The 26119-nt window shown below is 40.2% G+C and overlaps 3 protein-coding genes across 16 annotated transcripts in view; 1 reads left to right on the forward strand and 2 right to left on the reverse strand.

The window, feature by feature from the left end:
• The window catches only part of PDZ-GEF (PDZ domain-containing guanine nucleotide exchange factor), a 56320-nt gene extending 52897 nt beyond the window's left edge, over positions 1 to 3423 (reverse strand). For all 11 annotated transcript variants that reach the window (XR_002681327.2, XM_022835952.2, XM_022835950.2 and 8 more), the window contains exon 1: positions 1618 to 3423. Coding sequence is in view for 1 of the 11 variants with exons in the window: in XM_022835944.2 (XP_022691679.1) it covers positions 1618 to 1626 (9 nt within the window). In the remaining 10 variants the exon portion in view is untranslated. The remainder of the gene's footprint in view (positions 1 to 1617) is intronic.
• Positions 3424 to 3845: 422 nt separating this feature from the next.
• Tsc1 (tuberous sclerosis 1 protein hamartin) lies at positions 3846 to 21651 on the forward strand. 4 transcript variants are annotated; one of them, XR_015311771.1, is made up of 16 exons: positions 3846 to 3985; positions 4277 to 4375; positions 5521 to 5727; positions 6549 to 6971; positions 11266 to 11383; positions 11568 to 11730; positions 12245 to 12439; positions 12876 to 13682; positions 14321 to 14609; positions 15582 to 15808; positions 16036 to 16185; positions 16404 to 16631; positions 16896 to 17121; positions 19238 to 19634; positions 20546 to 20678; positions 21443 to 21651. XR_015311771.1 is itself a non-coding variant. In XM_086968918.1 (14 exons), exons 3-14 carry the CDS (start codon positions 6869 to 6871, stop codon positions 21447 to 21449), a joined length of 2910 nt encoding a protein of 969 aa, XP_086825044.1. In that variant the 5' UTR covers positions 4238 to 4375; positions 5521 to 5727; positions 6549 to 6868; the 3' UTR covers positions 21450 to 21651. The 4 variants fall into 4 exon arrangements, 1 of the variants encoding a protein (XP_086825044.1); XR_015311773.1 differs by lacking the exon at positions 3846 to 3985 and having other exon boundaries at positions 4238 to 4375; positions 20558 to 20678; XM_086968918.1 differs by lacking the exons at positions 3846 to 3985; positions 20546 to 20678 and having other exon boundaries at positions 4238 to 4375.
• A 1348-nt stretch (positions 21652 to 22999) lies between these two features.
• Positions 23000 to 25939, reverse strand: Tim23 (translocase of inner mitochondrial membrane 23). Its single transcript, XM_022835964.2, has 3 exons — positions 25749 to 25939; positions 23945 to 24307; positions 23000 to 23607 (listed from the first exon to the last, which is right to left on the reverse strand). The coding sequence occupies exons 1-3, from the start codon at positions 25801 to 25803 to the stop codon at positions 23468 to 23470; spliced, it is 558 nt and encodes a 185-aa protein (XP_022691699.1). The 5' UTR covers positions 25804 to 25939; the 3' UTR covers positions 23000 to 23467.
• Between the last annotated feature and the right edge of the window lie 180 nt (positions 25940 to 26119).

The following is a 26119-nucleotide window of genomic DNA, read 5'->3' on the forward strand; positions in this document are numbered from 1 at the left end:
TCATTCTACATTTCTCTTTGATATGCGCCTATTGCCACCAAGCACGACAAATCTGTCATCTATAATTCGTTGTATGAACTGATACAAAGCCCTCCGTCTTAATCTATTCGAATCTAGCAGCTAATTTTGAAAAAAAACAATTTATATTGCATTATTATTAGTACTAATGTATCGCCGGCTATTACTGCAGTAAAACGCAGGGTGTAATCGGTTAACCTGTGTGGTTTAACTTGCGCTGGTCAAATAAATGATCAGCTAGCCTCTCAGTTATATATTTTCATAGTGTAATTATACAATTAATTAGTAAAAACCCAAGCAAAGCAGTGTCCGCGTTCAGCCAGCTGTCATCAACGACAGCAACCATCGCCGTGGTGCTGAATAGAGACGCATCGCGAAGGACAAAACATAGCTGCAACCCCCGGCCAAGACAAAATAACGAGCGATATATACGAATAAACTCGGTCAGGATCCAAATGACAACAATGATTTAACGCCACAATCACTAAGGTACAGCCGCCGCACATTAGCACACATGTTAGCAGCGGCTGCAGCAGCAAAGGTTGTTCGTGTCCTGCCGCTCGTGGCCGTGTGGGGTAAGCTCAGCCCAGCGGGGCAACAAAGTACATCATCAGGAAGCGAATCGTCCGTGTCTCCGGCAGCCGCATCAATCCCACCAGCGCGACGGGCGACAGATATGTCTGAGATGCTGACGATGCAGTGCAAGCACAGGTCCGACGGAGACCTAATGTCAACACCAGAATCAGCGTCACCACTAGAATCCACGAGCACGATGCGGCGTAGTTATCGTCGTTGTTATCGCCAACATCATTACCATTGTGACAATATTCGCCGATAGCACTTCCAATCCCGCCAATCTCACGACAGCACTTCCCAGGAGCCGCAGAAACAGCATTTGTGACTAACCGATTTCTACGTACACATGCACAAACAAGGACTTAAAACAACATCTTGTATACAGTAGCAAGCAAATAAACAAAGTGTGACGATGCTTATAACTTGCGACGATGGCCAAGGCACCATGCCTTTGCCGTGTTCATTTGCGTCACCGCAAACTTACTGTAGTTCAGGCTCGATTAGCGTCGAAAAACGAGACAGGAGACAGTGGGCGACAAATAATAGTGCTGCAAATGGTAAACAACAAAATATTTTTTACCGTTCACGAATTCTAATCGGGAGAAGACTAAAATGTGGTCACTGTTTTTCGGAATATGCTTGACCATCCAACCCGCTTTATTCACCTGTCCTCAGCAGTACATAGCAGGATTTTTTTTTCGACGATGAGCTACCTATTATCGAAGGAAACTACGAAATGCTTTCTATAATGTACTATTTAAAATTCGTCTAATTTGTCTATCTATTATTGCCATTTCAAAATTAATTTGTAAGTAAAAAAAAGTAAGCTAACTCTGATTCTGATGCTAGATGTCCATAGTTTCAAAAAGTAAGTTCCTTATTTTAATGATAAGTTGTAGCGATATTAAAATATCACAACAAACGTTTTTTGTTTTTGGTTATTTTTAGTCGTGAAAAATGTTTTTGCGCCTCGTAAGTGTGTTTAAAACACGATCTATCAACATTATGATAATAAACACAAACCTGTTGCATCGCTACTTGAAGGCGGCGGTGGCAGAGCCCTCCTTCATCATCACCATCAAGCAGAAACGATGTTCCGTTCGTAGAGCTTGCTGTTGATATAAAAGCAATAGCCGGCTGGGTCGACAAGCCATCGAGGCGCTCACTTGATCCGACGACCGTCGGTGGAAGTTCTTTTCTGGCTTTGTTGTTTTATTACATTTATAATAAAAGGTAGATTTATTATTGACTATTATTGACTTGGCTATTGTTATTGTTTTTAACGTCGCTGCCGTTGTCGTTACTTGTGTCACACTCACTCACGGCTGCTTTCGCGAAACATCGAATTACGTTGATCCGATGGAGGATCCGACACAACAACTAACGACGAGCCAGTAATACGTACAATGAGTAGCTCCGGGTAAGCAACAGGTATATTCTAAACATATTCACTAATGATGATGGCGGTGGTGGTTGTAGTTGACAGAAATGGCAACCGCTCAGCTACTTCGCCTATATATATCCCTCGTCTTGGACGCAAATAAGCACAAACACATGGATGACGGTTTCCCGTTTGATCTCTCTATTTCCGCCATTTATCCACTAATCACTATCATCACCATTAATTCGCGGACATCCTTCGCATTTCACGCATACAGTTCAAAGGAAAAATTATACTGATGACACACGGGCACAATATAGATGTTTTACACGGTGACAGCTCACAGGACACTGCTAATTTCTTTCGGCAGATTTTAAGGTGTTAATTCTTTGTGTATGCCCGTACATCCGCTGTGCGGGACACCCATATAGGATTTTTTTTGCAGTAGATTTCACCAGATATTCATGCACAGATCTTTGTCTCATTCTAGCAGCATACTAACTAGCAAGAATAGCTTTTAAAACAGCAATCTAAGTAGTCGCAATAATAATGACATGTGATAATTACAGTACCAGCAGTAACTTCACAGGCAAGAAGTAGCAACTCGCCGTCCCCTCGTTACGTACGAGTTGACATGAGCAATGTAACTTAACTCAGAAGTACACACAGGGAAACTTGATGAGTCTGTCGCCCGCCTCGAAGACTCGCTTGCCAAACTTTCAGAACTCAGTAATACTACGACCAGCGGCGGCAGCGCCAGCAGCAGCAGCAGCAGTAGTTCTACCTCTACTGCAACTCTCATGAGCATGCGGCAGCGGCAGCAGCAGCAGCAATAGTAGCAGTAGCTAGACTCGCACGGCTGAAAGCCACAGGCTACATACACATATCAATATCGCCGTCGAAAGCAGGAGCGGCAATATCACCATCACAACATTTCTGAATCCCGCCGCTACAGCAGTAGTTCCTACGACCCACAACATAATAACATAACAACACACTAGCGACGACGATGGCGGTAACGGCAGCACTTTCCTACTATCAAACAGAACATGGCTGTTACCGCCGACCAATGGCCTGCCAGGGGGCGCCACTTACACGGTTAACCAACGAAGTTTTTGAACGTAGCTCACTTACTTATCGCTGTTTCGTTAGCATAGATCGTGTCGACAACAATGTCAGCAAATACGAGCGAAAACGATATTTTGATTTAAGTCGGGCGGTTTTTGCAAAAACTGAATGTTTATATGGCGGCGGAAAGTTCAAATAGCGTTGCAGATGCAGATCGGCTGCATCTAGTAGAATCACACGTACGATTCCTAGAGCATATTAATGCATAGATCTTTATTCACACCTCTAAGTGCGATTACAATCATTGAGGGATATTTTAATACTACTGGCAAGTTTGAAATGTAAGCTCAGAGTAATTCTTGGTCGCTGTTCCGGCCACAGTCTGTCAAAGGGCGTTTGTTTTGGTTTGCTTATAACTGGGATTCTGCGGCTGTGTGGTTCTAGCTGCATACTTGTGTCTGTATGTTGTTTCTTGTCGGCCTGTGATTAGCATTCCGATATGTTGTGTGTTTGTTCGCCGACGACGGTCGCTCTGAACGCGATGCGATTTCTAACAAGCGAGATACGAGCGGCGCCCCCTGGCGAAGAAGTATCATCACAAAAAATGGCTGCCCCCGTGGCCGTCTGAGAGCGAGAATTTAACGAGATCTTGTTGACTAGTGGGTTTAAGCCGTGTCGTGCTCAGCTGCAGTTTGTGCGCTGGGCGAAGCGTGAGCCATCTATACGAGATCTCCAACGAGCTCTCATCTGGACGAATAGATGAGTGCGACAGCCGGGAATGGCCCGGTGGGACCAGTCAAAAGCTGACGTCAGACAAACGGGCCCCCGATCAGCTGGCAGAATTTCTATTCCATATAACAGAGTATCTCCACCGCTCTAAGGGCGCAGCTACAGTTCTTCGTCGTCCGGTTAGCTAGCAGCCTAGCGATTCTTCTTTTCTCGGTTTGTGTGTGTGTGTGTGTGTGTTGTTGTTGTATGTATGATTTGGTATCACAGTACCCACCTCGATTAGAAAATAAAAAAGCAAATTGCACTAGAGTTGCGCTAGAACAGCTGTAAGCCCGGCCTTGTGTATTGTTAACAGTTGCCGCATCTAATAGCTGTAACTTACTACTCTAACTAGTGCCGCTGTTACAGTTGCCAGTACTTTTTGTAGTACTAAATAACGTGTGCTGATAATTGATACTCCCTTCGCCTCTTTCCCCCGGGTTGGTGCTGGTGCCGTGTTAAAAGCGAGAAGAAAGTTCATTCAACATTCATTTCATCATGTCAGCATCAGCATCATCGTCATCATCACGATTGGCCCATCGCTCGCTTGCTCCATTCCTATGAGTGAGTACAAAGATCTATTTCGTCTATGAAAAGGAGCTAACGACAAAATGACAGTGTGTTGATCACAATTTGCTCTTTCTCATGTTTGTTTGCCTTCTTCACTAAGATTGGCTGACTGACCATTGAAGCAGCCAATGGACAGGGATGGGTGATGAATATCTGGACTGTGTATCCGTCCACTCGAACTAAACTCTGTTGCTATTCAAACATTCTTGTCGTCGTCGTCGACTTTGCCGTCCACCTTTTTTTTGTCATCTAAGCTATTACTGTGTCTGTTTTAAATTGTGCCATGATACGGCATAATAGTGCATAATGATAATTTGTTTCTGAACTGCCGCATTTTGTATGCAGCTTCCCATTATTGAAGAGGGACTAAGACAGGGCTGGAATAACGCGCACATTAGTGACGGTCACATGTACCTACATTGTGTTTCTTGATTGAAACAGTTGCTCATTGTGCTTTTTATTGCACATTATGATGTAAAAAATAGTGGGATCGAATAAATGTTTATTTTATTATGTTGTGATAGAGCACCCTGGAGATCTTTTGCAGATTAGACTGACAAAAGACACGGGAGGTGAGCTCTTACCGCGTCTATCGTGCCAGTGATCGTATCATCGTAAACAACAATTTAACCTTAGTATACACTGTAGCAGCACTAGCGTTACTACGCTAATTCATTTATTGTTCTTATGATTATTATTATCATGAAAAAGGTGACTATATATATATAACTCTATACTCAACTTACCAATAATAATAATAATGATAGTACTCTATATTATAGTAAAATAGATAGTACCCTCCTTCATTTGCGAACATTGATAATATTGCTGACATACTGTCCGGTTGTTGCAGACCGTGTATTGCACTGTCTAAAGGTATTTTTTTTGTTCATATCACGCAGTTTTTTTCCAGTTAACAACCTTGCGACGTTTGCATACCTTTTAAGGTTCGTAGACTATTTTTGAACGATACTGAGCAGCTCTTCTCTTACGTTCCGTATGGCCTTGCAAGAAGTCACTTACACAAGTGCAGAAAACTTTTTGATTGATCGTTAGTGGGCGCACAGCTTTGGCTTGCGCATTTCGTAATCTAGAATCTGACGCATTTTTTGTAATCTAGAACGTATGACCATTACCAGCACCGCCACCTGTGACTGAGGCGCCCGCCTTCAGCCGTGCCTTCAGCCAGCGAGGGAGCGAAACACAGCGAACCAGAGAGAGGTAGCAGCGATTCTGTACTCTCGGTCACCGCTAGTCAGATCAGCATCGCCGCGCCAGTATCTCCGATCCGTGAGGGCTAGGTTGCAGGAAAGCGTGCCCATGGGTCCAACCAAAGTATATTTATAGTTAGTAACTTTTTCATTCATGTTTTATCAAGCCTGCATAAGTATTTTGCACCGTTCGATGGAGCGATAAATTTTGTAGCTCGAAGTCCAGTGCGCAGTATGAAATAATTTCCACGACAAGTAGCATTCCTAGAATATATTGTTTCTAGCTTAATTACGTTGTGTTACATTCAGTAATAATGTTTTCAAAAAATTTAGCGTGCAGAAGTTTTCCCCAGTAAGGCTTATAAATTTGCTAATCAAATTCTGATGCAAATGTGTCGCCGCCTATACTGCGCGCGAATTTGTCGAGACCCATTTTGAAACCGTCATGGGTAGGGAGTTCGTTTTTGTACTTGATATGAAGCCAATCAAAATATTGCAAGCGCCTTTTAGCAGAATTTATGTAACACGAAAGATTCGCATAACCATGATTAGTAAATAATCGCGTAAATGTCGCGTACAGGCAAACGCATCAATTACTACCTCATTCCCGTAGGGTTTGATGTGGAGACCAATGCGTATGCGACCTTATTTCTCTAAAATAATTTGCACAAGCTTATCGTTAAATGCCACCCGATAGAAATGGCAACACGCATAATTACGAGGTCCAGAGCGGAGTTTTAGATACACTGCTAATCATTTAACGAGTGGTTGTGCTACCAGCGGCTTTTTGTAATCTATCGCATGAGATGTACACCGAATCATAAGGACTTTGGTAGTAAAATTTACCCTTGGGTGCTACATAATACCTGAGCCAACTAAGACTGTAATGTGTACTTTCTAACGTACCATTGTATCAAACCAAACGACGCTCTGATCTGTGCATTTTGTTTATACAGGCATCGTCGTCGACAGCAGCTGGAATTTACAAGCAGATGGTGCGATTTAGGGGTTGATCGAAGTGGTTGACTGAATAGATTTCTCGGAAACATCGTGTTAGCGTTTCTACCGAGAATGTTATAGATCAAATCTTCTCTGGTGTTATATTGTGAAGGTGTCCTGCTCTCCTAAAAAAATAAAAAACATTGATTTTCTCCGTTGACCAAAGCAAATTTGTAAAATGCAATTAAACAACACTTGGTGATTAGATTAACAGTTAGATTTTTGAGCCTGGTGCAAGATAGTGGAGTTTTCGTAAGTGTATCCGACAAGCGCCAAAATGCCCCCTTCACCTACAGTACAGATAATCATCCGTAAGGCGGACGATACGAGTTGTGAGCTACCTGAAGTTCAGCATGAGGTGCAGGAATACCTTCAGCAAAGTGAGTACCACGAGAATGGAATAATTGCCTTATTATATTTTTTAAACATCAAAAAAAATTCGAGTTTGTGTGAATGAATGGGAATGTGTGTTTTACCCTAAGACGATTTCCTACTTTAAAAAGATTCATCATTTGTTCAAACAGTGAACTCTGCGTGCAGTCGGTTCATGTAATGCGTTGTAATTATGTACCTAATAAAAGATTACTATTGAACTTTTAAGATTTTTATTATATATATATATAAGGTGACGTGTTAAAATTGCAGAAAATTTTGGCGGGTAGTTTGCCGTAACAAACTTGCGTTAATATGCCACTGCTGGTATCAAACCAAACCAGTTTTCTTCTAGAACAAAGAAAACAAACTCGTCATGGCGAAAAACAGGAGCGAAGAACATCTTTTTTTATCCAGCCTAACATTCAATTGACTCAAAAGATTTTTTTTATATACTTAGGATTTTGATACAGAAATTGACGGCCGTTTTAAAAAGCAGAACATCAATGTTCACTTGGGTTTTCTATATCAATTTTAATGGTTAGTCGTTTTGAGACGTTTTACGTCTTTTAAACTTTTTGTCCGTTCTGGACATTTTGGAGATTTTTGACATGCGATCAGCCCAAGATTTGAGTGTGCTGGAACTCCTTATGAGTATGTATTTGGGCGATAATTGAATGAGTTTACGCTTAATGTACGTTACTGTTAAGTAATTGGTGGAACAATGATTTGATGATTGATCGATAATAAATGTTTTGGAGGGCATGGGTTATTGGACTGTTTCAAGAACAAAGATGTTTTTAGAACGTCTTTAACAAAAATGCTTTTCATAGAAACAGAAGTTGGAATAGAAAGCTTCCAAATTGCGGGTATTGATTGCCAGATTTCGCAATCAGACCTCGCTTTTCATTCATCTTTCTACTTGGTTGTTCTCTCAAATAAACGCTGTATTGAATATAGGTAGAGTCATATATTTGGTAGCGATATAAATCTTTATTATAAGTCGCATGGCAGATTGTCAAGAAGCTCGACATAATACATGCCCTTATGTATTTGACAGTAAGAGGAATTTCATGGTACATGCATAGACATGAGCAAATACTGGCCTTGTTTGAACACAATAGACGACACCTAAGTATTATCTGGCCTGACGTGGCCTGGCTGTTTGACCGACCGCAACAGCCGAAGCCACGACAGAAAGTTCCATTTGTTCGCCGGAACTAGTCTGTTCAAAGCAGACGGCCAAAGAACCACCTGTTTGTGTAGTGTGACTACGATTAACAGTTCAGTGAAAAATGCTGAGAGAAAACGGGTTCAATTTATTTGCCAAAGCAAATAAAGCATGTGTAATTGTCGCTTCGTCGATTATGCTTAATTAACTAGTAATGAAGTATACGTTTTCAACAAAACCCTTTTTTGTTGCTTTATTTTCATTCTATTTATCAGTTGTAGCCTAACCCTTTGCATGCTTAACGAACCAGTTCAGCTGTCCGCTTGGTAGTGGAGCCTCGTTGCATTCAAAAAGTCGCCATTTCGTTTCGTATAAAACTTCGTATAAATGCTTTTCACGTTTTCTATTTGAAAGTTGAAGACAAGTTATTGCACAGATAAGATAATAGTGCACAGATATATAAAACTAATTTGTAAATCGCTTATCGAACTTGCAAATATATGCGAGTCTGTATTCATAGTCGTCATGGGTATTCAAGTGTCGTTAGACATTTGAGAAAATATATAAAAACTTTATCGCAAGTAAGGAATTTTGAGTAAAAGGGGTGGAAACGTTATATATAGATATACCTACCGTATGCGATTCGTCCATAACGATCATCACATCTTCTGCGATTTAGCTTCTTTTCGTCCTAAAGGTTTATAATTAATCCACTTAATATTTTTACATACCACTGTATCTGTGCCCTAACTTCAAATAAAAACTATGGAAATGATTTGTTCCTAGTTGACGATATTATGTACGAAATGTATGACTCTACAAATGGCGACCATATGAATATATCGGGGCTCCATTGCCAAGCAGACAGTTGAACTAGTTTATTAAGAATGCCGAAGGTACATCAAGATCATGTCTCGTACCCAGAGAACGTCTGCTGTTAACCACGTTGGTTATCGTTCCTCTGTATATATAGCATACCCTCAGCAGTTAGGTCGATCTATAGATTTTTTGCCGTATTTTTTTGATAGGTTTGGAAACGTTTGTTAAGTTCATTAGTTCATTAGTTCATGTGTTAAAACATTAAGTTCGCTGCTACCGGATCTACCTGTTTTAGTGTAGTTCGTTTAACAATAATCCCTACGATGAGGTTACACATTTAAAAAGTAAACGCTATTCTTTTATCTTTCACTCATTCCATTACCTTTCCGCTTGCGCCAGATCACTATCGCAGCAAACTATTATTTCTGTAACTGCTTCTTGGTAATAGTAATGATCAATTTAACATTACGTATCAACATTACGTGGCCTGTCAAAGGCCCGAAGAATACGTTATTGCTTTGGTAAACTGTTGCGTTTAATGTTTATCTGTTTACGTTTGCAAAGCCTCGAGACCCTTAAGTAAACAGTCAAGGATAATCATGGTCATTCTAGCTTCCTAGACCCGTCCGGTGACCGCGTTATGGGTAATGTGTTTGCTACCTAAACTTGAATGATACAAGCTGGTTTGAATTCGAATTCGAGTGCGGTACACTTTGTTTCTCTCTGGGACCCAGCCGTATTCCTGATGAAATGTCTAACGGCGGTACCGGACGTAAAACCCGTAGAACACTTAGCTTTAGCTTTTTAAGCCTGCTGTAGACCTAGTTTATGATGCAATACCGGCTATGCTGAGTTATACAATGAGTCAAAAAAGTTGAGTAAATTTGAAACCATATGTGAAATAGAACAAAATGTGTTCTAACGCATCGAAGCCAGCGCTCTAAAGGAATTTGAATAACTGTGTATTCGTCATTTGCATCACCATACTTAATTTCATTCTCGACGGCTTGCCTCAGTGAATAGATATAGGTTGTATACTGTCAAGTAATCACACTGTGGTTTTGATTGCTGCCCCACACGTCAATGAGGCTTTTTAGGAATTCGAGATTTTAGCCATTTAGACCATTTCCTTTTTGGCCAATAACTCAATTACACACGTCCTAGTATTCATTGTAAGTATGACCATCAGCTTACGTCCGAACTTATTCAGCACTACCATAGAAATCGCTTTCTGTTATAACTAACAACATTACCTCGCTGTACTCTTTTGTAGTAGGCGGGATAGACTGATCCATATCTCGTTCATGTTGTGTTGTGGCCAAAAATCTTCTGTCGCCGCAGAAATTCATGCTTCCAATTGAGCTCTTCCTATGACAAAGTCATTAATGTCCTTCAACCAAAACTTCCTAGACGTTTTTGGATTGCGCGCGTGAGGCTACCCCGATAATTATAGTACTAAGTGTAATACGAATTCAATCTAGAAGATTTTAGTCATGCTTATTATTATTATTATCTATATACATAATTGTTGATCGTATTTGCGGGAAACTGGGCCAAAACCAAAATAGAGAAGCGGATTTCGACAACTTCGGTGAAGTGGCATGCCGTACTATAGCGCCCGTTTGCGGTTAGAAAAGGTAGGCGCAGCATACACGATGTGTTGACATCAGTGAGATAAATCATTCTACAGATATTGACCTCAGCTAAGCAAGAAGATCACCATTTTCACAATTATTGCTAGGGGTGTCCGATGCAGAGGTACGCAAAAGAGTGTTATCATTCATTACGGACAAGCACCACTGGGTGATTAGTTTAGTACTTCTTTCAATTTTTTATCTTAAAGCTATTTCCTCAGTAACGGACTGTTGTTTCGTTGAACGCTTTCTTCCCCAACGTTTTCCAATGTAGATTCTAGCTGCCGATCACCTTCGATAGACAGAAATTTAACCATTAAGCGTTGACATTGAATATCCGTTCCTTAAAAATAATTATTTTCGATTAGCCTGCAGTCGTATGTAATTAAGATGTTCATATAAATATTTATAAAGCTTTACCTGGTAATAGTACGTACATAAAATGTGTAAGATATTGAGCTATGAAATAATTAAGACCGGCTTATAGATATATTCGGAAAAGCTTATCACAATGTAAGAGGGAGAAAAATTGATATACAGTATGTTTTAAAGCAACCCTGGCAATTTGGGGATGACAGACAGACACGCAGACTTAGTGGTATATATGAATATTATACTAAGTAAAGTTGTGAAATGAGTGTATCAGATTGGTATGTAACTTGTCACCTTGTGTTTCAGCTAAAGACAAAGATCTAGTCCAGCAGCTGGTATTATTGTACCTGCGATCTCGTTCATTTCGTGTGCTCGTCCTACTAACGGGCCTGAGGGATCCTCATCACAAATGGTTCTTTGAAAGGTAATGGCAACTACAAGTCACCCTCCATATAACTGTGAAATATTAGTCGAATTCTGTTCAGAAGCTATAGAAGATATAGAATCATAACCCTCATCTATTTGATCTTCGACTAATATGAGCAGAAGTATATACATATATTTGTGTCTTTAAATAAATTAAAGCCTTTAATTTCTTAACTTCAAAGGTGTTCAGAGCACCTTCGTTCGGGGGATGCGTCGGTTAGAACTGCGGCGTTGAAAATGTTGCTATGCGTTGTACAAGCAGACCCACCTTGGCTGCACGACATTCATCAGAAAATTGTTCGGGAGATGCTGTACGTCGTTAAGGAAAGCAGGGAGGGCGGCGAGGTATGTGTCATATGTGCATAAACGTACATCGATAACTATTTCGTTGTCTTAAGTAGTAAAGATTGATTATTTTAGAAGTTAATCGACGATTTTGCATTATCTTTGTTTGAAATGAAAAATTGTATGAACAATAAAAATAAAAACGTTCCTTCCAAAATGACGCAAACAACAAGAAAGGAAAGCTATGGTTTGCTGACACAGAAAGCATTCTTGAAACTTTAGCTGAAGATATTACAGTTTCTAGTTGTGTATGGCCTACTGATTATTTGGAGGCCATGGCGCCCAAGTTTTTTTGTAAAGTGATTCAGTACAATGATGATCAATTGAACTCATTAATAACTCAACAATATTATAAAATTGCGAAATCGTTTTATTAGCATCTGGTATTGTGATGGCATGCAATACTTTTTTTCTGCGAGTAACATTCATGATACATTTGCAAAATACCGAATTGCCCATTAGCTTAGCAGAATGAAACAAAGAATGGATCTTCAAATTCGTTTTTTTTATACAGGTGACTACTTGTTTTATCGCTATCGTGATAATGGCTTCTCTCTTACCACTCGTACCCGGAGCATTCGATAAAAAAGGCCTAGAAAATATGTTTTCGGCATTTTCTATGGCAGCTGATATGTGCGTACGGAAGAAGCAAACGATGGCTGAGCTCAATAGACAGCATCTTTGCAGCGGATTATTCACTTTCTATAAGGTACCACTTATCATTGCTCACGTTTTTTCAAAACCGTAATTTTCACAAGGTGTTAAATAGGAGAAAGGTTTACTTGAATATGAGCCGAGGTGCCTTTGCTCCACTACGGTACAATGCGTAAGGTAAAGTTATAATTACAAACATGTCTTATACCGATGAGTAGTTTCAGCCATAATAAGAAAGGAAGCCAACAACTTTGAGAGAAATGCCAGAAAGGTAGGTCATTTTTGTTGAACCCTATCTTAGAGTCACAATTTCTTCTTTCTTCGCTTATTGCAACACAGTTTCGAAACGTCGAATTTCAGAAACTTCTTCTTTCCGATCTAAGTCTCCATTCGCGTATAAGACGAATAAGCGATATTACACTTTTACGTATAGCAGATTCAAGCACTAAATGCGCCTGCAATGTGTGCGATTTTGTGGTGATTACTTTTAGGTTTTATATTCGATGTTCCCGTGTAATTTTCTCGCGTTCCTTCGGAATACTTACGGCAGTTCCAACAGTACTCAAAACAAGCCCGCTTGGATTGAGATCATCTGGCCCATGATGAAGCGAACCTATTTTCATCCGTTTCTCGTACAATATAACGTTGAGAGCGAAACTCATAAAGACCGATGGAAGGGTCAACAGAAGCATGACATTATAGGGGACTGTCAGAATTACTTTGCCGAGCAGCAACAGCAACAACAGCAACAGCAACTGCAACTGCGAGCTCTTCAGGAGCATCAAAGGGATCATGGTGTTATAGGACCAAGTCGCCCAAAGTTGCCCGCCAGTAAACCATGTAGCATTCCTAAGAGAGCTAAAGATTTTGTCGGGGACATACCGGCGTCGGACGGAGTATTGGGTAAAACCCCTCACCTGCTGGACGTGATGTCAGCGCATCCCCCAAGCGATGTGTCGAGTAGCCTTGGCAGTGTGGATATTGCAGAAGAGGCTATTGCAGAAGAGCCGTTGCCAAAAGAAGTAGGCGAAATTGCCATTGGCACAAGCGGAACTGGTACTCCCCAAAAAGGTACACCGCAGAAACGGAGAAGGTCGTCGGCGAATTTGCCTTCTATTCCATCGGAGGGATTGGAGGAAGAGAGTAAACCACAGGGTGGAGGCTTCGGCGGTATTAACGCAGGGGGTGATTCAGCCGTTATGGATGAGGATCGCTCTGGTGACAGGGGTTTCTGCTTGACAACTCAGCGACTAACACAAGAACCTACGAATAGCATATCAGAGCATGCTGAGAATCAGGTCAGTATATACAGTTACATGGGTCTCGTGTATTGAGACAATCAAGGAATGCTTTTAGCTGTAAAGCTGTTTGAAATTAGACCAGTTCTATGTTTCTCTTGTTTCTATGTTTTTACTTAATTTAGACTAAACCAACTGGTGGGACTATATTTGTATTCTTTCTTTAAGATGACAAGGACAAGCGTAGCAATACTGTAATGTATCCAAGTTGAAAATATATTATTTTCAAGAGGTTTACCTAGGAGTCTAGCAGAGTAGATCTCGTGTTCTCCCGGTCCTCTTTGGCCTGTAAGTTAAAAAAACTAAACAACTATACCTACAAATACACGTAGTTCTGTACGGCGGTAAATGGAATTCAAGAACAATTATTTTTTGTAACGTATAATTTAACGCCGTGTCCCAGTGAATGTTTGTTTGGTGTTCCACAGAGTACCGCATATATGTACCGCAGAGTATATAAAGTTACAGTGCAAAGTTGAATAGGAGCTATATTTTAAGATGTTACCAGAAACAGTAGATATAATCAAATATCTGTCATTTGTTAAATTAGGTAAAGATAATTCGGCGTTAAGCCGTTTTGGTTCTTAAATGAACGCGGTGATGTATCTCACAGACGACCGTTTGGCTACGAATTACAGGATGATCCCCCAGCGCACAGTGAGATGGAAAGCCTGCTAGCGCGACAGCGGTATCTATCGCAGTGTCAGGCTTCTCCGCCAGGTGTAGGCAGTGGTAGCCCTCAAGGCCTTGGACTCACTGGGCGACTCACCCGGTCAATGTCATGTCCTTCTACCCCTCAACTTAGCCAACAAGCTGATGATTCCGGATCCCTTTCAGAAGCCACAAGCAGCAGTAACGAAGACCTCAGTTCCAAATGTCTTTCATTGAGTCTTTGGCCGCACAGTCCGGAACCAAGAAAAAACAAAGGTGAGCTATCAGTTATAAAATATGGCTAATTCATCACGCAAAATAAAATTCAGCGTATTCTCTTTTGCCATTCTTTGTGAGTGAATATTGTCCTTGTAAAGCAGCCTTGGTTATAGTCATTTAATAACATTATGAAATCGTATAATACAAAAAACCAGTATTTGGCTCTTTTATTTTATTTGCTAGCTTATATACATATATATATATATATAATAGAACAAACAGCAAACTACTGTTAGTTCGGACACGGTTAAGGTGCAAAAGCCCTACCCGCTAAACTATATATTGTTAGCATCCGAACAACTAAGTCGTTGACAAACTTTGTGGCAGCGTCACAGAAAACAGGCCAATTGGTAATCGGACCGCCAACTAGGCAGGCCGCCTGTGGGACAACTAATAGTATCAGTAGCTGCGGCAGTTTGCGATGCTAACCGCCGCTGACACTGAAGCGAGGGATGAAAAAGAGCTTGACCGCAAAGGGTTAGTAACGATAGAAAGAGGTTTGACCGATAAAAGATTCAAGAGTGGCGTTCTGGAAGCAAACGGCCATATACCTTTTTAAATAGCCAGATTCGCATCATAGAGTCTTTCAGAAAGAAAAGGTGTCGAGGATGAAATGCGACGATGGATAAAAGTGTAAGGGCGCTAGAACTGTTAGAGGACTGTGACGGCGTGTATATGGGTTGCCAGCCGGGAATCGTTTCGAAAAGAAAAAGATGCCATTGGCACAATGAACTGTAAAGGATGCAACCGCACGAGAGATACGTAAATGCTGTGCGGACATAGCATGGCTAGTAGCGATGGCTGAATATTATGGTTGCAAGTGAAAAATAAACAATAGCTAATTCGGACGCGGTAAGGGTATAAAAGAGCTAGCCGATAGCCACCAGTTGCCGACCGAGGATTTAGTCCTCCACTATATATATATATACATAGTGGAGGACTATATATTGGGACTTTATGTTGTTTTAGATCCGGATGCCCTGGATGAAAAAAGTCCGGCGGAGATTCTCGAGGAGCATATGCGGGCATGTGCCGGCCAGGTGCTACGAGAGATGGAACTCCAACAACAACAACAAAGTGGTACTGGTTCGCAAACAGGACCGCAAGGGGGTGCCGCAGGGGCCATGTCACGTAGTTTTGAGAGGGAACAATGCGGTGCAAAGGATCATCAGCCAACCGTGGCTGAATTACAAAAGGTAATGTCCTATTCAATGTATTTAAATTACCGTTTAAATAAATTATCGTTAACTGGCCACGCATTAATACTACATGTAATATGTAATAGCGTGTAATACGAAAACAAATTGCGTGCTTTGCTTCTCTTACAATGTTTCATCTACAATGATATAACATACATGACGTCTGTGCAATAAACCTATATGCAATTTATCTCGGTAAATTGTATTATCTGTTTGCGCTATAGGAGCTGACATTCACCAGGGCCCATGCCACGATGCTCTACGTCGAATTGCTTTACGATAGACACCGAAAGGACATCCACATTGAACGGAATCGAAGACTTCTTGAGAAGGCCAAAAGGATAATACAACTTGAGGAGCAAAATGCTGCCATGGTAATCAACGAATGAACCAGTCAAGTACCTAAGTTTGATACCTTGCTTGACTTGAGCTTATCTTATCAGTTGCTTATACTATTGTTTCATAGTCTTAAATTAGTTTGGCATGCATGTGTATTTAATGGTTCAATGCCTTTTGTAATCTCAATGAAGTTTGTTTCTCGTATTGAAACTATCTCTCATTACATTAGTCTTTTGCATATTTGCGCATTTAGTCCGGACAGGTTCGTGAAGTTCACAAAGAATTAAAACTGAAGACAGCTAAGATCTTAGAATTACAGCGGAGCTTGGATGAAAAAGATCGTAGTATGGAGTTAGAAGTAAAGGTACTTTTAGATCGGGCTCGCAGACAGGAAGAAGAAAGCAAACGGATAATGGCCGAAAATAACGAAATGGCCACAACGAACGCTCTAAACAAAGCACAGCTTGACGAAGCCAACACTGTGAGTTTTACTTTTTAAGTGCTTTGGGCTGTATTTAAAAAAAAAGACAGGAATAATTTTAAACCTGGTCATACCTATTCTCCATCTTTATTCTATGTAATGTCATTGATGATATTCTGTTTTTTTCCTCTGAACTACGTAAAAGCAGGCATACTATGTTCCAATACATCGAATATGACATTGTAGAACCCTAATAGAATTGTATTTCCAATGTAGGAGTGTCACCCAATTTATATTTGATGGGTGCCAATTTCTATTTTGCAGAAAGTGAATCATCTGGGTGCGAAGCTACACGAATCACAGCTGAACCTCGAAAGTTTGCGAATAAAGGCCGAGGAATTAGCCATATATCGAGACAAATGTGCTCGTTTAGAACAAGAGCTGATTGTACTGCACGAAATGTACAGGAGGTTGGAAGAAATCAACCGAAGGGGCACACATGATGTCTCCCACGTTCATAGCAAAGAAGAACTCACCAAAGAGCTTAAAAGTGAGTCATAAACCGTTTCATTACTAATACCATCGTGAAATATATATACTGCTCTTAATATTTTGATTGGGTATATGTATTCATCCGGCGGCAAAGTAAAGATGCAATTAATTTCATTAAACACATTCAATTTGCAACACAGCATCTCGACCATGTTACCGATAATGCTTCCTAGTGTCCTTGCCTCGTGTTTCTTAAAGTTCTTTGAAGGCTTCTTTTCCACCAATATGTAGTAGCTAGGTAGTCACTCGGTCGCGTATGATGAGCAGTTGCTTTTCGTAGAGTGTCATAGACAGTTGCCCCTCGCAAGTATGCAAACAAATTAGCAGTATTTTTCTTTAGACTTCTAATACAAAATTTGCGCTTTACTCGCCTCGTTAAATTATCCAGCTCACATGCGAGCTGATGGTGAGTGTGATATGCGATAAGTTGTGCGAGAAACAATCTGGGCAACCTCTCAAGCAAGCTTTTCCAGAAACACGCGCAATATCCAGAGGGTAAATCCGAAGAAATATCAACAGCAGGCAAAGCTGCTTCGGACATCGATAACCCGACAGAACTGCAGAAGCGACCAGCGACGATTCAGATAGCTATTTGTTTGGATTGCGTGGAAGCAAGAAGTGAACGGGAATAGAGTGTGCCTTGATTGGCAATGTAATGTGTTCCAAGCACGTTGCTCTGCCAATTATAAACGAGCTAATCTGCCCCTAAAATGGTCTGAATTGAGGTACAGGCCTCTGCGACCACGCCATTCAACAAACTTTGAGTCGAGATGAGCTGTTTAAGCGAGGTGCACAGGACGTATAGCGCTACAAATCTTGGTAAATGCAATGTACCTTGAGGTCTGCACCGACTCTCTCGAAAGGTATTGGAGACGCGTCTATCGCGAACACTTTATACACACGGATTTTATATAAGTCCGGCGCTGTTTTTCTTCAATAGTTTGCACACAGCGCAGCTTCGTGTTAAATACTCCTATCCTATGCGGCGCAGGAGCTAAATAAAACCTCAGAACTAGCGAGCAACTGACTGGTCCTCCGATGGTATGGAATTTCCAACCTACAGGCCAAAAGAACTGGGACCTTTCCGTCTGCTGAGTGAATTGGTTTTTCTGACAAGTGATCTTGAGGATGTTCGTGGGTCACCTGTCAGTCGGCAACCCTTCTGTGGTTATCTTTATAGCGGCTAAATTAGGAGCGCGTTGCAGTTAAGTTGGCCGTCTTAATTGGGTAGATAGTCTTCTCTCTGGCAAAGCTAGCGCCCAGCGGATTTTAAGTTTGCCCTCCGTTTTAGGATTGCATTATCCGCGAATACCTTAAACGACCACAGAGACGCAAACACAATCTTTGAATTGTCCACATTACGACCGAATTCCGTTTCTGACGAATTACTTTTTTTCTTAGTAGTCAACAATAACGTGCTGGCCTGAGTGACGAACCGTTCTCGTTAGTCTTTAATTAGGGCTGGAACCGCCCCCAAACTAATACCTGTACTCTTGTCTCTTACCATTCCCTGAGATGGCAAAAATATATCTGGAAAGTACACCTTAAGTCTCTCTGAAATTTCTGAATTAGTGAGAAAACAAGTGATACGCAACGTTCGTGTAATCCGTTAAAAACTATCTGTAGAACAAAATAGCTGTTCGCGGAGTTATTTTGTTGCAATGTAAATTGTAGCATATTTGAGAGCTTGTACCTTGATTGGATCTGGAGAGGCGGTTGCCGAGAAATTTGAGATGTTGTTTTTTTCCATATCATTGGAGGTCTCTTTCTCATATCATTGGAAAATATAAAAAAGTTCCTGCTGTTTAGGATGTAATAGAATGATTTGCAGTATTACACTGTAGGAAATTATATGTCGTTAAACAATTTTGTGCTTAGGTTTTACGGAGTTTATACCCCCATTATCAAACAATATCTCTGTTATATCTCATAGTTAAGTAGGCAATATCTTACTGATAATAATTAGAATCATCCCTAATAAAATGAATTCGGCTTGTCTAAGTATAACATACAATAAATAATGTGGAACTGCTTTCATTTTTTGTATCTAATTTCACATTTTATTTTTATACTTTAAGCCAGTAAATGCAATAAGGTTTACGTTTCCCTCACAGATTGTCGATCACGCATGGACTATCGAAAACAGGAAGTGGATGCTGCCAATGATCGGCAGAAGGCTCTTAGTGCACGTGCCGAAGAGGCCGAAAAAGCACTAGCCGAAGCGCGAAGAACACTTATACGAACTGAGGTCAATGCGGCCGAGCAGATTCGAGCTAAAGATGAGCGAATTGCAGCTCTACGCAAAAGTCACGAAAATTTAACAAGCGTGATCCTCCGTCTGCATGGTCAAGTCGACGAGCACAATGCTATTCAGCGCCAGAATGAACTACAGCAGCATCAACAGCAGGTACAACAGCTTCAGGAACATGAGGAACAAGAGCATCCGTACCAGTGCGATGCTTCACAAGAACGGTTTCAATCATGCGCCTTAGCAGCAACAGACATCAAACGGTAGGCAATAATAACCACTATGTGCGCCGATAGCCCTCTCCCTTTTTCATTTTACATGTCTATCAAAGTATGAGCACCAAATTCAGTTTATCACCTATTTTAACAAAGAAACCTAAATCTTATTACAGTGAGTTGGTACGTCAGGCCGGCAGGGACAGTGTATAGGTAGTACACCACTTTAAAAGTAACCCAGATTGTTTTTCAGACTCATTCGCTGGACTTCGTATCGATTTTTTGTGATAGTGTGTAGTTTTTTGGAAAATCGCCAAAAAAACAAGGCAATAAATGATTTTTAGAATAATGTAAGGCGGAACAAATGCTTGTATTGCATTTTCATGTTTGTCTATGTTTGTAGACAAATTAGCGGAACGCCGAATTGTAAACACATCAGTGTCTGTGGTTTGCAACGATGGAATGTTATAATGCGGAACAGAGTTGTTTTTCGCTGCTGTTCAAATAGGGCTTGATTACGGTGTGACTACACAAGTGTCACATAGAATACGGACAACACTTATCGTTGGCAAGGTTAACATTGGAGCGACATTAAAAAATTCGGAGAGACTTGCTCACCCTTAAAGAGAGTGAGGCTAGGGAGATCACAAACTGAACGAACTAATCACAATATCATTGCAATACCGACTAGCACGCATGCGGATCCAACAACCTCAACGCGATGCCATCCTTGGGAATTCAGCCTATTAAAAAGCACTCTACGACGTATTTCCTTTCATTCTGCAACTTTTTTAAGAGTTACTACTTCATCCCTACAGAGAATGGTTGACTCAACCACTACATGTTCAGGACTATCAGAAGCGTCTTTTATACCCTGATCACATGTTGAAAAGCAATGTACATATTAACAACTTCTTAACTAACAACTAGCAATATTCCTTGACTTATCATCTGATGAGGTTCCTTTTCAGTGAAATGGGTGTGTGAATGAACAAAATCGTCGCACCTGATGTTCAGAGAACTCAAGGGTAGATGTTGAAGGACGACTTCACTCATAAAGAATCACTGTGTATTGCCACTTGTGGATTGAAGGTATCCTTGGGTTCTTTTCTTTTAACATAAAGATAGGGCGATAGCAATAGTCAATAGCGAGCTCTATCGTAATATGCTGTAAACCTTTGTACGTATTGAAGTAATAGGATGCAAGCAACTTTTGGTATCAACAAGGCATGTAAACAAGCTGCGCCGCGTGAGAGACAACTGATCTGCTAGGAATTGTGTCCCCAGGCCGACTGAATTAATTACCCGATGCTGACTTCGAATAGCCATCCCGGTTTTGTAATTTGACTCTTTTCATTTTTTTTGTAAGTATGTTAAGAACCGTGTGTTCCAAAGAGCGCCGAAAACAAATTTCGACCTGATTCGTGATTGGTGAAATTGGAGTTGAGCTATGCAGAGTAACGGATCAAGTTATGCAAGTTACTTCAGAAAGCATTTTGGCTGATATTATTTTCCATGTGTACTGAAAGCCATTTGGGCTGGGCTAACGTGAGACTAAAAAAACAAAAAAAAAATACTTTTGCTTTCTATTAGGGCAGTTCTCAAATAGAATACAGCTTTTAGCTTTATATTTCGTATAAAAAAAGTTAGTGGGACTAAAGCAAGCCTTTCAACAACAAATTTAAAGTTGACGACATGCGAACTGACATGAAACATGGACGCTAAACTCTTTGTAGTGTGACTAAAGCAAGTCTTTCAACAACAAATTTAAAGTTAACAACGTGCGAACTGACATAAAATATGAACGCAAAACTCTTTGTGTGATTCTAAGGTGTATGTTTTTGATTTTTTTTTAGGGAATGAGGAAACCGGGGAAGTTCGTAACGGCCGTGGTAACGACGATGAGAAGCAGGCAAGGTTGCTCCGAAAACGGTCTGCTAAATACATACTGAAAATATGCGACATTAAAAAAATGGAAACTGGAAACATACACGGTGAAACGGACGAAGAGATTTAATGACAGAGAAATCTATTATAATAAATACTTGTTGATTTTCTTAATGAAGAGATATTTATAATCATTGCCAGTTTTATCTTCACACAGATGTGTAGATGTTAGTGAATGGCATATATCTATGTATATATATATATATATATATATGATGACCCGTCTGAGTCGGGAGTATTATCTGTATCCAAGCGCTAGATTGATATTTCAAAAAAGTTTTTGGTGTGTGCTTAAAGCGTTTCCTCTGATTATTGCAGATTTCAATCAATATAACAGCCATTACAACTACATTTCGAGACGAAAACTGCTCACAGGCTTCAGCTTTTTCGTTTGCAAATGTACAGTCGCCTTTCCGACAGCACATGTGAATAAGAATAGGTGGTCTTTCACTCAATAACATTTCATACATAGTAATATAACGGGTTTAAATCTGGGCTGCTTAGCAGCCATATGCTTATTCCAGAATATGCCTACTCTTAAGCAGCACATGCTGCAGTCAGCGGCAAGTATAGTCGGTGCGCCATCTGGCTGGACAACATTTAGCCCTTTATTAAACATATGAACTTTCCACAATCGCACAGCAATTCGAAAAACATCCAGATAAATTTTATTAGTGATAAGTCTGTCTCTCTGGGGGAGGTATGGTGGCATAATCTCCTCCACTGCTTCAAAAGTTTCTTTTGCCCACAATTGGCACATCATCTAAACCGGGAACAAGCCAACGATTGTTTTTGTGGTTAACTATCGCATCGAAAAAATTTCAAAGTCAAGATAATATGCTACTTTATTTCTGAGGGAATTAGGAAGCATACGACACTGACTACTGAAGGTACCTTTTTGTTGGTCTCAAAAGACACTGAGGTAAAACGCGGATCTGAGCCTTTGGTGAACAATCTGTGACACGGTCATATAACATTTCCTTGGTAATATAAACCTGGAAACAATTTCTTCAGAGAGTACTTCTAGACTTATCCATAAACTCTTGGGTCTGCACTTTTTTCTGCCTATCGTTGTCTTTTTTAAGCTATGCTGTAACCCTTCTCTTCTACAGCGGCGTACTCATTTGCAATGCCATAAGCTTTTTATTTGCGATGAAGCTTATTTTCCCATTGATGCTTTATTCTGCACGACGAAATTGGATAATAGCTGCTCTGCGCTTAACTTCCGACGTTGAAGTTCTGTTTTTTGCCATAGATGCGAACTTGTTAGACACTTCTGAAATTCGTTAAATCGCGAGGCCATTCGAGAAGTCTGCATTTTATCGGGTAGATATTTTTCTGACTTTTGATCTTCAAAGTTTTCAAGTAATTTTTGTAGAACGACGTTTTTGCGATAAGGTTATTGCTGCTGATTTTTCTGCTTCTTAAGTTATGCTATCAACGAACGATGAAAAACGAACTACTGATTTCGTATTTAATAAAATTTATTAAGAATGAATTCCCTTGACTTCTTCCCATTCAACTAACAGGGACCAATCTAATACTTACTACCCTAAATGTTTTTCTAAACATTAAGACCACATCATGCCGTCTTACTTCTATATTACAGTAGGTATAGATACATCTCCAGTCTTTCCTCCATGTGCACGCATCCATAATGACAGCTCTTCGTCCTTGTTTGCGTTTGCAGTTTCATGTGGGTCTTCTGTAGATACTAATACTCATGCTTGAGTGTGTATCTCCATTTGTGTGCCTGTATATCATATATATATATTGCGTCCGTCTTTCAATTTCAGTTCAGTTGCACTATCAAGGTACAAGCCGATAGTGATAATAACACTAGACCGATATCATTCACCACGAGGTTAACATATCGGACCCTAGCCAAAAGAGCTGAAATTCGTCACAAAGATTAGTCTTTTTACAGATTCTTGTTAGAACATTTTGCGGACAGCTTCACTCGTCGCTGCAGCGTAAATCGAAGCAATTCCAAGACCGACAGCACCACCTATTCCGCAGCGTTTAAGACCTACAGTTGACTTATATAAGAGTCCAGTTAGACCGCCGGAGACAACTGTTGAACAGATAAAGAAAGAAGCCAAATAAATAAACTTTAATAACAATCCGAACGTAAGTAGTTAAGTTTTATGCTAAATAGACGCTCAAACCTATTCAGGTATTAAGTACTCATCCCCTTTTTGTTTCTTATTTGTTGTTTATTATAGTATCGCATATTATTCTTATAGTATTGTCGTAACGTTGGGTAGTACTTTATCATAACTTTTTTTAACGAGTTTTTCGCGTTCTTGTATCTAACGTGGAGTACAATATAACCTATCTACTTTTATAGACAGAATAGCACAATACAAACGTTGCTTAACACATAGTTCGAGGCCAAAAGCCACACTTACTAGTGTTGATCTCATCGTCGGTATCTCTAACTTTACTTAGTAGAACTCCGAAAGCTGAGTACATGACGGCTATTGTTCCGATACGATGAGCAATGCCTGAACCGCCTTTGATAGTGTAGTTTATAAGTTGACTGCGGCGCACGGCGCCCGATAAAGAACTTGTTTCACGGAGTCCTTGAATAAGACCGCGAGAGCAGCCCATCGAACTTCCTAAAAGTAAACATGTCCCAATCTGCGAAAAAGCCAATTCGAACCGCCCCCGTTTAGCCCCAGCACCCTCCGGGAAAATGTACTCAGGGCCAGCCGCGTTTAAGTATGAAGGATCGAAGTTCAAGTATGGAGAGTAGAGTGGGGATCCGGGTTCTAAATATAAAAAAAAAAAGTATTTACAGCGTTAAATTTTTAAAAAACATACGGATCTTTTCGGATATCAAACCTCAGATCATTTATCAGTTTTGTTATGTCTGTGTTGTTTGTCAAAGTATATTACTTTAGTGTCTTTATAATATAGTTGAATAACTTCATTTTGTTTTACAACAACAGAGTCAGAGCTCTTATGGTTGCGATCAATCAAGGACCAGCATATGCTCATTATGGTACGACATGAAAAAAAATTGTTACAAATGTTACATTTTTTGTTTGAAAACATGAATTTTCATTCAGTGAAATCCTATAACATCTATTATATTAGTATAACTGTAATTTCAATCTAAACACTACGATCACAATCCAATATGGATACTACATAATTAACAACTCGTAAAAATTGATCCTTCATAAACGCCTTAATACATTATTTCCCATCATAATCACTCAAATATAAATTATCAAAAACAGATAAGACTCGCTCGCATGAAAATCGTAAGAAAAATACGTCGTGATGAAAAAAGGCAGTCGTTCGTCGTCACGTCGCATTACCTATTTATTTATTCCATTAATAAACTGGAGAACCATCCATTGAAATATAACTAAGTATCTGTTGATTCAAAGCGCTCAACACCAACCTGTTACGCCATATTTTAGGGAGCGTTTAGTTTAGCGTGATTCACCCCTAATAATCACTGATATTTATTATGGCGTATGATCACGCAATAACCTAAAGGTGGCCTGTGTCCTATAAGTGGCCGAATATAATCAATGAAAACAATGCTTCGAACAAAACTTTTCCTGCAGTGAACCAAAAAAAAAAGGAAATATAGGCATTATGATAGCCTTTGGCAGTTTTTGATTTTACAAAATAGTTTTTAAAATATTAACTATGCTTTTAAAATATTAACTATGTAGTTTTGCATGATGTGTTTACAGTAGTCATACGATATATATATATAGCAGTATACGATAACTCATTTCATTGGTCGGTTGTACTATCTTAACATAATGTGTTCGACTGTGTTATAACGATCTACATCGTTTAAGAAACAAAATCCTGCTATTGTTATTGTTATAAACGGGTATTCGGAAAAACTTCAACTGAAGATAAGATGCAGCTTATTTGATGTATCTGGAACACGTTTGATATGTTGAGAGATTTTATAGAGACCCTTCAAGTCTGCACCATCTATATGGTGCCGTTAGAAGTGCCAACGTGCCGGTCGACCTCGAAGTAGACTGTAGCAGCTAACTGGTTCTGGCTATGAATGTAGACACGTTGCGACTGGTTCTTCAATTCTCACTCCTCGCACAGAGCTCTGTTTCTTCCTTCAGCTCTTGACTGTTGCTGACGATACTCAGTAAGATTTAGTGGTGCAAGCTATTCCGGGTTCTGACGGAAGAAAGTGTACCCGTTCAATACGCAGACACTTACGTGGAAACGTAGACTCCATCGTCGTTTGCTGACCTTCCGTCAACTGCCTGTCCATACACGGAACGATCGAGAGTAGCTCACCAAAGCATTATTATTTGACGACCACCTAGTGACTTTCACAACGCATGTCCCACGCACTTATTGGCAAAAATTGACTTTCTGATCATTAGCATCATCAGAAAGCGCGAGCCAAGACAAGCAGCAGACGACCCGATGCGGATAAAGCTAAGTGTTTATGAGTAAATCCTATCGAAAGTCTTGTCAATAACATTTGTTGATGATTATATGAAAATGTTCTCGGACAATTTTATTTGCTTCTCAGATGTACGTTACAACTGACATGCGCGAGAAGTCAGCCATAGATTTTAATG

The sequence above is a fragment of the Varroa jacobsoni genome, unplaced genomic scaffold (genome assembly GCF_002532875.2).
Source record: "Varroa jacobsoni isolate VJ856 unplaced genomic scaffold, vjacob_1.0 scaffold_621, whole genome shotgun sequence".
In the NCBI taxonomy this organism is placed as follows: domain Eukaryota; kingdom Metazoa; phylum Arthropoda; class Arachnida; order Mesostigmata; family Varroidae; genus Varroa; species Varroa jacobsoni.